This window comes from Leptonychotes weddellii, chromosome 11 (assembly GCF_054177405.1).
Source record: "Leptonychotes weddellii isolate Sample4059 chromosome 11, ASM5417740v2, whole genome shotgun sequence".
Taxonomy (NCBI): domain Eukaryota; kingdom Metazoa; phylum Chordata; class Mammalia; order Carnivora; family Phocidae; genus Leptonychotes; species Leptonychotes weddellii.
Genome location: NC_138379.1, coordinates 85,265,350 through 85,278,054, shown reverse-complemented (window position 1 = coordinate 85,278,054; position 12,705 = coordinate 85,265,350). Strand labels below are relative to the sequence as shown.

The 12,705-nt window shown below is 40.0% G+C and overlaps 1 protein-coding gene across 1 annotated transcript; it reads left to right on the top strand.

Annotated features, from left to right (window-relative positions):
* The first annotated feature begins 2,789 nt into the window (after nucleotides 1-2,789).
* On the top strand, nucleotides 2,790-7,783 carry NXPE4 (neurexophilin and PC-esterase domain family member 4). Its single transcript, XM_081797449.1, has 2 exons — nucleotides 2,790-3,421; nucleotides 6,931-7,783. The coding sequence occupies exons 1-2, from the start codon at nucleotides 3,229-3,231 to the stop codon at nucleotides 7,464-7,466; spliced, it is 729 nt and encodes a 242-aa protein (XP_081653575.1). The 5' UTR covers nucleotides 2,790-3,228; the 3' UTR covers nucleotides 7,467-7,783.
* The last annotated feature ends 4,922 nt before the right edge of the window (nucleotides 7,784-12,705 follow it).

The window sequence follows — 12,705 nt, the reverse complement described above, 5'->3', positions numbered from 1 at the left end:
CTGATTGACTTATTTCGCTCAGCATAACACCCTCCAGTTCCATCCACATCGTTGCAAATGACATGATCTCATTCCTTTTGATGGCTGCATAATATGCCATGGTATATATACACCACATCTTCTTTATCCATTCATCTGTCGATGGACATCTTGGCTCTTTCCACAGTTTGGCTTAAATATTAGTATTCTTGATGTTATTCCATGGCTACCTTGGACTCTTCTTATGTATTTTTTTTATTTTTTTAATTTATTTTATGATGTTGAGGTATCTTTCTTCTATCCCTACTTTCTTGAGGAATTTTATCAAGTAAGGATACTGTATTTTGTCAAATACTTTTTCTGTATCTATTGAAAGGATCATATCAAACTCAACACCCAAAAAAACAAATAATCCAGTTAAGAAATGAGTAGAAGACATGAATAGACACTTTTCCAGAGAAGACATCCAGATGTCCAACAGACACAGAAAAAGATGCTCAACATCATTCATCATGAGGGAAATACAAATCAAAACCACAATGAGATACCACCCACACCTGTCAGAATGGCTAAAATTAACAAGTCAGGAAATAACAGGTGTTGGCAAGAATGTGGAGAAAAGGTAACTCTTTTGCACTGTTGGTGGGAATGTAAAGTAGTGCAGACACTCTGGAAAATAGTATGGAGGTTCCTCAGGAAGTTAAAAATAGAACTACCCTACAGCCCAGCAATTGCACTACTAGGTATTTATCCAAAGGATAAAAAAAAATGCTGATTCTAAGGGGCACATGCAGCCCAATGCTTACAGCATTACTATCAATAATAACCAAATCATGGAAAGAGCCCAAATGTCCATTGATTGATGAATGAGTAAAGAAGATGTGGTGTGTGTGTATCTATATATAACATATATAACATACACACACACACACACTGGAATATTACTCAGTGATCAAAAAGAATGAAATCTTGGCATTTGCAACAATGTGGATGGAGCTAAAGGGTATTATGCTAAGTGAAATAAGTCAATCAAAGAAAGACAGACATCATAGGATTTCACTCATATGTGGAATATAGGAAACAAAACAGATGAACATAGGGGAAGGGAAGGAAAAATAAGATAAAAACAGAGAGGGAGGCCAAACTATAGTTAAGAGACAACTATAGAGAAAAAACTGAGGGTTGCTGGAGGGGAGGTGTGGTGGGGGGAGGTATGGACTAAATAGGTGATGGGCATTAAGGAGGGCACTTGTTGGGGTGAGCACTGGGGGTTATATGTCAGTGATGAATCACTAAATTTTACTCCTGAAAATGCCCCCCCCCAAAAAAAAAGAGTTAGTATTTGTGCCATTCAGCTTGGGTGATTTCCACTATTCTGTCTTCCAGATTGCTGTTCCATTCTTTCATCTAATCCACTGTTGATTTACTCTAGTTTACTTTCCATTTCAGTTTGTATTCTTTAGCTCTGGTTCATTTTTACATTTTCTAACTCTTTGTTGAAGTTCTCCATTTGCCCATTTTGGTCAGCATCTTTATAACCATGACTTTGAACTCTTTATCAGGTACATTAGTTATCTCTGTTTCATTAGGGTTTTTTTCTGGGGTTTTATTTTGCTTTTTCATTTGGAACATAATTCTTTGCTCCTTGTTTTGCTTGACTTTTTGTGGGGTTTTTTCTATGAATTAAGCTGAATAGGTACCTCTCTTAGTCTTAAAATAGTGACCTTGTGTAGGAGCATCCCCTGTGTAAACTGTGTGCCTGGTGGTTTTGGTGGGATGGCTGGGGCTAGAGCAGGCATGGATCCTGGGGTCTTCAGGGTGTTATTGATGAGATAGCTCGGCCTGGAATGGGCATGGGCCAGGGAATCCTGCTATGTCCATCCTTGCAAGATGGCTGAGTCTGGAGTTGGTGCATACCAGGGAGTTCAGGGTCCACACCATGCCAGGGCTGCTTGGGCTACATGGGCAGATGGCTGTGTCAGGCATGGCCTGGGGAAATCCTGTGGCATGCCACTCTGGGGCCCCTTGGCAGGACAGATGGAGCTAGGGGGTGCTGTGAAGGGGGGTTGGGACAGGGTGGTGCCCTTAAAGGCAGCTGGAGCTGACGTGAACTAGAGGCCCAGGACTTGCTAGGGCAGCCCTAGTAAGCTGGCTACAGCACCTGGACTCTGCTCCCATCCATGCTATTACAGTGGAGGGGGAATGTAAAAAAAAAAAAAAAAAGGCACTTGTCAGCATCTCCAACTCCAGAAAGTTTCAGTAGTTCCCCTACTTGCTTGGCAGATGATTCAGTGTGAGTAAATGGATTTCCTTCACTTATAGACTAGTTGCCTTTTAAATAGCTATTTTTTGCTGTGCCCCAGGACAAGCAAGTCTGTGCGTGGGCACCCCCATGATATCCCTCCCTAATGCAGGTTGCTGTGCTGGGGGTGGAGGTCCTGTGGTTACCACGCCTCCATCTTTTTTACCCTCCTCTATGCAGTCCCTATATCACTTGTTGTGAAGCAGCTGTTCAATCAGCCCTCAGTTCTTCAGGGGGAATTGTTGTATATGTAGTGGTAGATTCAGTGTGTCCATAGGAGGAGGTGAGTTCAGGGTCTTCCTATGCTGCCATCCTGGACCCTATATTCAAAGAATTTACAGTTTGTTGGTGTCATTTAAGACACTATGACAAAGTGTGACAAACTTGGGGTAAAGTGGGCTAAAATGATAAAATAATTGAGTTTTTATTACTAAGCAAGAATTGGTAACTTTTTTTCATTTTTTTTTTTTAAGATTTTATTTCTTTATTTTGACAGAGAGAGAGACAGTGAGAAAGGGAACACAAGCAGGGGGAGTGGGAGAGGGAGAAGCAGGTTTCCTGCTGAGGAGGGAGCCTGATGCGGGGCTCGATTCCAGGACCCCGGGATCAGGACCCGAGCTGAAGGCAGACACTTAACGACTGAGCCACTCAGGTGCCCCTCAAATATTTAAATCTTACCCAGAGGGTTCTTTTGGTGGGGGGAACAAGAGGAGAAAACATGTTCTTATATTAAACATTAATGGGCACCATTTAGAAAATCCATATCAGAGAAAAATTCTACTAAAAATAACTATTACATTAAGAGGATGATGCTTCAGTAGGGTTTTTCACCTCCGTTATGACCTATTAAGAGGATACTTAGAAAGGATAGTAGGCTCTTAATAAATACCGATGAATATGTGATATTTTAGATCTTGCTGATTTTTTTGGCAGGAAAAACAGTTACAATGAAAAAGAAATGCAAGTTTGGAGTGGCATCCACAATCCCTGGTGGACATGTCTGGAAAGAGACCTGGAATCCTGTCTCCTGTAGTTTGGCTCCAGTCAAAATGAAAGAATGCCTAAGAGGAAAATTCATATATCTAATGGGAGATTCCACGATCCGCCAGTGGATGGAATATTTCAAAAACAGTATCAACAGTATGCCTCAGTCTAAGATATTATTTATATCCCTTTCAGAAATTTACTTTTTATTTCAAGGAAACAATAGGAAATGCCTCTTCTTCATATTTCTTAATCACCAAAACTTTTTAAGATATCATTGTCTTTCCTTTAAAAAAATACATTCATCTGACTGGAAGGGAGCATGTGTAGGAAAGGTTATTACATCCCTATCCCAGTGCATACCTCAGTATGTAGCCAGCATGCTCACAAAATCATTGAAAGAGCTGAAAATAATGTAAAATTTTATATTGTCCATTTTCTACGGTTGGCATGATTATTTTTTTTTTTTTTTTAAAGATTTTTTTTATTTATTTACGACAGAGAGAGACACAGAGAGAGAGGGAACACAAGCAGGGGGAGAGGGAGAGGGAGAAGCAGGCTTCCCGCTGAGCAGGGAGCCCGATGCGGGGCTCGATCCCAGGACCCTGGGACCACGACCTGAGCCGAAGGCAGACGCTTAACGACTGAGCCACCCAGGCGCCCCCGGTTGGCATGATTATTAAGGGTGTGGATTCTAGATCCAGATCCTCTGGGAGCAAAATCTGGCTTCTCCATGTCCTATCTGGGTAATCTTGGGCAAGTTACATAACTACTGTCCCTCTAAGTTTCTTCATCTGTAAAACTGAGATGAAAATAGTACCCACATGGTAAAATGAAGTAATATATACAATGCCTTTAGAATTGTTTGTTACATAGGTAAGTCCTCTTTGGTGTAACCTATCATCCCTATTATCATTACATGAAAAGAGAGATTCCAGAAGCAAGACAATGACTTTGCATCAGTTAGAAATAATACTTAAAAGCATGGGCTGTGTTGTCTAATGTACATAGACTGTGCACTTAGAAGCTATGGCCTTTGGCGTGTTACTTATTTTCTGTGCCTCATTTTCCTCATCCAGCTACAAATAATATTATCTGGTGGTGGTTATGAAGACCAAATGAGATAATGGTTATAAAATACTTAACACAGTGCCCAGTGAACAAGAGCTACTGCAGCTGTATCCCATGTCCAAGTTGGGGCTGGAATCCAGTGGCTAGAATCCTAGTCCAGTTGCTCTATTTACTAAACCAAGGATGCACCAGTAATAATAGAGAATTCACTAGTAGATCTTAGCACTCTTCACTGGCAAACTGTGACTGCCTGCCTACTGGGTCCTGGGTCCTGGCTGTCATCACTGAGAATAGTGCGCCTTCTGTGGCTCCATTATGACCTTTCTGACATGATGCCACTCTTGTGATCTCAAACTTAGAAGGTCAGCTGATCCTTCCAATAAAAAGAGAAAATAGGGGACTTGGCTCCAAGAAATAGGTAGAATTCCCAACAAAAGGGGGAGAGTTGTAAATTATGACCTCTGAACTCCTCCAGACCTCAGTTTCCTCATCTATAAAGTTCAGGGTTCGATGGTAATCACTTTCTATAACAGTGGGTCTCTTAGGCTACAGAAAGTACAGAATTTAATGAGTTACTTCCTTCTTTGTCTAACCTTTTAAATTGTAGCAAAATGTCTGTTGCACATTTTCTTAAAAGTTAAATTTTATAGCAGGCTTTGGAAAAGGAAATTGAAGTAAATTAGAAGCAGAATGAAGACAATGATACTGCCATTTTCCTTCAACCACTGTTCCAGTGTCTATTTTCAAACGCCGTGGGTGAAAACTTTAAATGTAGCCCTTTACTTCAAAGATGGCACTTGTTACAAAGCATTAATAATCCTTTTCTACATATTTTCCTCAGAACTTCTAACTACAAAGCAGCTGGCCCTGATAGTCTGATAAAGGCCTAATTTATAGGATGAAAAGTGGAAGGACTTCATTTTATTCTATTCGTATTATACTCATATTTTCATGGGTTCTAAAATTGAGTAGACGGTTTTCATAAGAATTGGGAGCAGCTTCAAATCGAGGTGCAGATTCTGTCACTAGCTCTGTAATCTTGAGCAGGTCATTTCATCTCTTGATTTTCTACAACATGACGTGTGTGTGTGTGTATGTGTGTGTGTGTGTGTGTGTGTGTGTGTGTATAGCAGTTGGTTTCACTTTCCACAGTTTGAGTTACTGTCAACGACAGTCTGGAAGCAGATCATCCTCCTGACATATTGTCAGAAGGTCAATAGTAGCCTCAGTCTGTGTCACAGTGCCTACATCATTCACTTCACTTCATCTCATCATGTAGGCATTTTATCATCTCACATCATCACAGAAAAAGGATGTGTCCCATACAAGAAGATATTTTGAGAGAGATCACATTTACATAACTTTATTGCAGTATATCGTTATAATTGTTCTATTTTATTTTCATTGTTAATCTCTTACTCTGATTTATAAATTAAACTTTATCATAAGTATGTATGTATAGGAAAAAACATATATATATACACACACATACAATGGTTTTTCCTATACATACATACTTATGATAAAGTATGTATGTATAGGAAATGGAGCCACCCTATATATATATACACCCTATACATATATATACCCTATATATACACACACACACCATATATATATAGTGTGTGTGTGTATATATGTGTGTGTGTGTGTGTGTGTGTGTATATATATATATATATATATTGCTATCTGCACTTTCAGACATCCACTGGGGCTCTTAGAATGTATCCTGAATGGATAAGGGGGACTACTGTGTGTGTGTGTGTGTGTGTGTGTGTGTGTGTGTGTGTGTGTGTGTAGAGGGAGAGGAGCATGATTTGAGGTGTATGAATATATCTAAATAAATGCTTTGTAAACTATGAAGCCCTTCACAAATGAATAGTAATACTATTATAGATGAGATGCTCAGTAACATTCTAAGCATATGAAAAGGAAACACAAAAGTATAGAATATAATTCCAGGGATGCCTGAGTGGCTCAGGTCATGATCCCAGGGTCCTGGGATGGAGTCCCCCATTGGGCTTCCTGCTCAGAGGGGAGCCTGCTTCTCCCTCTGCCTGCCCCTCCTCCTGCTTGTGCTCACTCACTCTCTCTCTCTGATAAATGAATAAAATCTTAAATATAAATATATATATATATTTTATATATAAAAAATATATATAAATATATATTTTTATATGTATATAATTCCAGTCTTAAGGAAACTTAGAGTATTTGGAGAAATAGGTTTACTCGGTTTTTTTTAAATGTAAAAACACTAATTAGTACTTTCTCTATCCTCAAGCTTAATCTACAGCTCACAAGATGTACAAAAATAATCCCTAAAAAGTTAACTACATCATGCTCCAATGAAGTTACTTCAGTGATTACCATCCCCAGTCAGTTTGCTTCTACATGATTCTACAAGGGAGCATATATAACTCCTTATCTGTAGAACACTTTGGATTGTTCAAATAATTTTCACAACTGTTCCTTCATTTAAGCCTATAATCAGTCATGATTAACTTATTGTAAACACCAAACCTTTTCTTCTGTCTTTATGATCTTTATAACTTTATACTTGTTTCATTTTGGGATTGCCTATTTGTCATCAGCACTGAAGTCAGTGGATCTACATGAATCTGGAAAACTTCAACACCAACTTGCTGTGGACTTGGACGAGAATATCAACATCCAGTGGCAAAAACATGGTTACCCTTTGGTTGGCTCATTGAGCTATTCAGTGAAAGAAATTGAGTACATTGCACGAGCCATTGACAGAACCGGAGGAGGAAAAAACATCATCATTGTAATTTCTCTGGGCCAGCATTTCAGACCCTTCCCCATTGATGTTTTTATCCGAAGGACCCTCAATATCCACAAAGCTGTTCAGCGTCTTCTTCTGAGAAGCCCAGACACTATGGTTATTATCAAGACAGAAAACATCAGGGAGATGCACGGTGATGTGGAAAGATTCAGTGACTTTCATGGTTATGTCCAGTATCTTGCCATTAAGGATATTTTTCAAGACCTCAATGTGGGCATCATTGATGCCTGGGATATAACAATTGCATATGGCACAAATAATGTCCACCCACCTCAATCTGTAGTCAGAAATCAAGTTAGTATATTGCTAAACTATATTTGCTAGATAACACCTCTGAAATCCATTCACTTAATTAAAAACATTTATAAAGTGTTTGCTATCATGCCAGTTCCTGTGTTTGGCTCTGAACTCCCAATTAGCATGAGAGAATCTGCACTATGGCTAATCCATAAACCACCAATTCAACCAAATATTTCTAATTGGGCCTCCACTTAAGAATAAAAACTAAAAGTGCCCATGAAAAGGACCTACACTTCTTGATCAGAGTCCTGCTACTCTTCACAAATGAGAAGTCAAGACACCTAATGGTTAAAAGTTGTCTCTGATTCGTGGAAATCCAGTGCAATAAAGTTATTTTAAAATATTTGGAGAAAGCAGTCCCATTTTCTTATTTCTGCTAAAGACAAGCTCAAGATGATTTCCAAGTGGCAAGAGAAGTCCTGTAAGGCAGTTCTCCATGTCTGCAGTCCTAGAGGAGCAACAAAGTTCTAAGCAAGGCTCCCTGGATACTGAAAACCTCTGACTTTTCTCTCCCTGTAAGAACTCCCACTGCTGGAAGCTAATCTGATTTGATAGAATTTATCCTCCAGGAATATAGAACAATACAGGTAAAGACACAGTTCCCTAGAATTCAAGAAGCTGAGCTTCAGTCCTTTTGTTGACAGTGATTTTACAACTTTGGATAAAGCACTTCAGACCTCTGGGCCTATTTCCCAACTTAAGGAATCAGTCTAAGACTTGTGATTTTTTTCAAGCCTTGCTCTGTGCAGATCTGGGTGCTGTAGGTGGTACTTCAGGTATCGCCTGCAGGGCAGGACTTAGAACAGGTGCCTGGTGGGCAGGGTACAAGTTCTGCCTCACCATTTCAGCAAGCTATCAGCCAGGTTAACTTATAGGTGTGTTGAACTTGTGGGAGGGCTTTTGATTTGAAGAAAGCTCCACTGCTTAAAACATGTTGGAAAATCATGGATAATCAACAACATTGGTTTCTCTAATCTACACATGTAGGTTAACATTTTAACCTCTTTCTCTTGCATTTTAACAGACCTTCCCAAAACTTGACCAAACAAGAATTATTGATAGAATTTCAGTTGAAAGGGGCAGTATAATTATTATAAAACAATTTGGCATCCTATTCTTCCTTAATTTTCCACTCTAAACCATGCCCCAGATACCACTGGGCCTCTGGCCTACTCTTGATGCTTCTAAGAAAGAACAATTATAATAGAAACATAATCTATTTACCCAGTTTCCTCTGGGTAAGGGATAATTTTCTACTTATTTGCCATGTTCATGGTTCAGTGCCCAGTAAACATTCAGATGGTCAAAAAATATTATGTGCCAGGAACTGTTCTAGTCTTGAGAGAGAAAGTGGTCAAAAAGACACATGAATTCTCTGCCATCAAAGAATTTACACTGTAATGAAAAAGATAAAGATATAAATTCCAACCTGCTAAAGTAGTATCAACAAAGTATATGATGTAATATAGTGGACAGTGATGGCATGCTGGTGATGGAGGTGACAAGTATAGTTGAGAAGGCATCCCAGAGAGGAAGGCATTTCAAATGAGATCAAACTAGTGGAAAGGAGTCATCCATGAGAGAAAGCAGGGCCAGAAAAAAATGACAATTGCAAAACCTCTGAGATATGATGGGGCTTGGTTTATTTAAGGAACAGGAGATCATTATGCCTGGAGTATTGTCAATGCAGGAAATATGGAGGGAGAAATTAGAGGAAGGCAGGGGCCAGATCATGTATGGCCTGTGTAGCCTATGGCAAGGAGTTTGAATTTTATCCTAATTACAATGGGAAGGCAGTCGAGGGAGGAGAAAATAGAAGGAGCGGGAGAATAAGAGGAGGAGAATGCAAGGGAGGGAGGGACTGGTTACCTGAACCTGGGCATCACTATAGACTCTTGTCGTTGCTAAGGTCAGAATGAACAAGAGTTGTGAAACCAAGGAAACCCAGCACAGCATGTGTTCTGTTAATGAAGTGACTTTCCATGACCACTCTTCAACTGGGGTGAGAATGGATAAAGGGGTATTGGAGGTCTTGCTAAAGGGACAGATTTTTTAAAAAGACACAGAGGGCTATAATTTTAGAACAGAGACTAAAAATTAGAATGTGTCCTACAGTTTTTAAGAAAAGAAAGAGAAATATGTTTTTATATATCCCAAGAGATGTATAAATGTATAAATCCTAAGAGAAAGTATAGGCTCAGATAGGGTAATACATTCAGAATAGCTCTCAGGAGTTAGCACTTCTGGTTCTTCCAAAAACTGAATCATCATAAACACAGAAGTAACAGTCTCTATGTCTCCTTGACATTTGGTGTGGTCATTTCCCATCTGAGATGATTGCCAAGTGTGTACACAGCAAATGCAAGTTGGTTTTCTAATAGGAGGAAAAAGTGAAAACACCTGGCACTCAGCCTTTTGGGCAGGATGGATTCTTACAGATGGATAAATACTCCTAAAAGAAACAAAGGTAAATATTTCCAAGGAAAACCATTATCAAGAGGCAATGATGTTAAAAAATATACTGAGAAGAAACTAAGAAGGTGAGTGTTTTTTAATTACATAAATGAGGATCTTGCCAAGGAGAATGTTTCAAAAACTGGTATATTATGTACCAGGTATTGCTGAATTCCCACAGTTATGATTTCTCATCATTGTATCACTCTGGATCCAATTAGAAGGTAGAAACCACACTGTAGGGCGCCTGGGTGGCTCAGTTGGTTAAGCGACTGCCTTCGGCTCAGGTCATGATCCTGGAGTCCCTGGATCGAGTCCCGCATCAGGCTCCCTGCTCGGCGGGGAGTCTGCTTCTCCCTCTGACCCTCCCTACTCTCATGTGCTCTCTCTCATTCTCTCTCTCTCAAATAAATAAATAAAATCTTTAAAAAAAAAAAAAAGAAGGGAGAAACCACACTGTGAACTAAACCAAGGAAGTCTCATAGAATTATTAAACCCTTGATAAAGGAGTGATTGTAATATATAAGGAAACCATATGGTACACTTATGGTAGAGGGAGGGAATCCAAGGAAGGAGCAACATGGAAGGGGCCCTCCCAAGGCAAAGGGTCAGACCATGTTGGTGAAAGTAGCAGAGGTTGATGGTTGGCCCAGGCCACAGCTGGTGTGCAGTTGCTGGGCAAGCAAAAAACATCCTCTGTGGTGTGGGCAGGGTGCAGGTGATTGGCAAGCAGGGGCACGGGCATGCCGAGGGGGCGGGGACTTGGGACGCAGGCAAACTCTGCAGAAGGCCTGCCGAGGGAATGGGTGCCCAAGCAAACAGGAGGACTTCACAGGCAGGAAGATTTGTAGTGACTTTTCCCTGTTGCAAAGGCCAGGGAAGATTATCACTAGTCCAGGACAAGGCTGCAAGGTCACCAAATGATGGACAGGTTAGACGGGAGGAGCTCCACCAGATAGCCCCATACCCACAACACCAACCCACTGCAGAGCCATTGGACATAGCAGCATAGCTCCTTCCTCCTCTAATGTCCCTCCAGTGCCCTGTACTGAGAACGTTTGACAATGTGCAGGAGAGATGCTTAAGAGAATTCGGTCCATTATTTCAGAGAACATATTGAAGGGTGAGTTTGGAGCTGAGAGACAATAAGTTAACTGTTATAGTCATCAGCCTACTCCTTTTTACTGGGTAGTTTCTCTAGGAAACAAGACCGTGCTCTAATAATACTCTACATCTTTAAAAAAAAAATTTTAAACATATATCTAAAAAACTCTATAGATCCCTGATATTACATTTCTCTTCAGTTACTGTCACACATCTCCCCCTTGAACAAAACCTTCTTGAAAATATGATTCTATATTCACTGTCCTCATTGCCTCCTATTCTCTGTTACAACACATTCCACGTTGGCTTATGTTCTCTGCTGCGCCTGTTAGGGTCACCTTTGTGTTGTCAAATATAATGGCCACTTGTCTGTGTTCATCCAATTCAGCCTCTCGGTGGCATTTAAGTTGAATATGCCTTCTTTATTTAGACCCTCACTTTCCTTTGTGTGACATGACTCTTTCGGTGTTTTCCTCTTGCCTGCCTAAAGACTTCTTCCCCCTCTCCTTTGGCCATTCTACCTCTGCTACTTGGCCTCTAAATTTGGAATACCCTGGGGTTCAATCCTATTCACCTGCTTTGCTCTGTAGTCTCATTCTGGGTGACATCCACCCTTTGGTTTAAATACCGCCTATAGTTTCACTGACTTCTAAATATTTGTCTCCAACTCTGATCTCTCTATTGCATTTAGGAATTGCATATCCAATTGCCTACTTAACTCTCTATGTTCCTGTCTAGGCGGTATCTCAAACTCACCATGATGAAAGTAGAATTCTTGATTTATATTCCAAAACACATTTGTCCCTAGTCTTCTCCAATTCAAAAAATGTTAGCAAGACCCAAACAGTAGTCAGGAGCTATCCTTTATCCATCCATTTCTTTCCAAGTCCTGCCATATTTTCTTATATGTAGACAATGTGTCTCCTCTACTTTCATTCCTACCATCCTGATTCAGGCTATACCTCCTCTCTCCTGGAGGTAGGCAACAACTGGTCTTTCTGCTTATAATCTTGAAACCTCTGTAAGGCATTCTCTACACAGCAGCCAGACTGATCTTTTGAAACTGCAAATTGGATTGTTTCACACCCTTAGATAAAAATCTTTCAGTGGATTCTAAATCCAGCCTCAGGGCAAGTGTCTCCTAAGAGATAATTCTTCCTGACCACACAGTCTAGATGTAGGTCCCTCCATCTCTCTATTATTTAATTACTTTATCATGTTCCCTTTTTATGTGACTGTGTATCACTATCCAAGATGATCTCATTTAGTTTTACATGTGATTTTTACCTGTTCTACTTAATGCTAGATTCTAAGCTCCCTTACTGTAAGGGTCTTGTGTTGCTCACTAGATGTTTTATCCACAGCATCTAGAAAATGCCCAGAATATATTGGTTCAATCTGTACATGTTGGATGAAATAAAGGCTCCTCTTAAATTTGCCAGGGAGAAAGCTAGATGCAACAGTGGCTACCAGTCACCTATTTGGAATTACAGAGCTCTTTATGTGTAGAATGGCATGGCATGTAGTAAGGACATGTTCTCTCTCAGGAGAACATATCCATGATTATTACAGAAAGACTCCAAGACTCATCAAGTCTGCAAAAGCCCATGAGATGTGTATCACAAAATATTTTCATGTTATGACTCAGAAATGAAAAATTTAGGGACAAAAATTGTAGTTTTCATTATTACCTATTGATGACTGA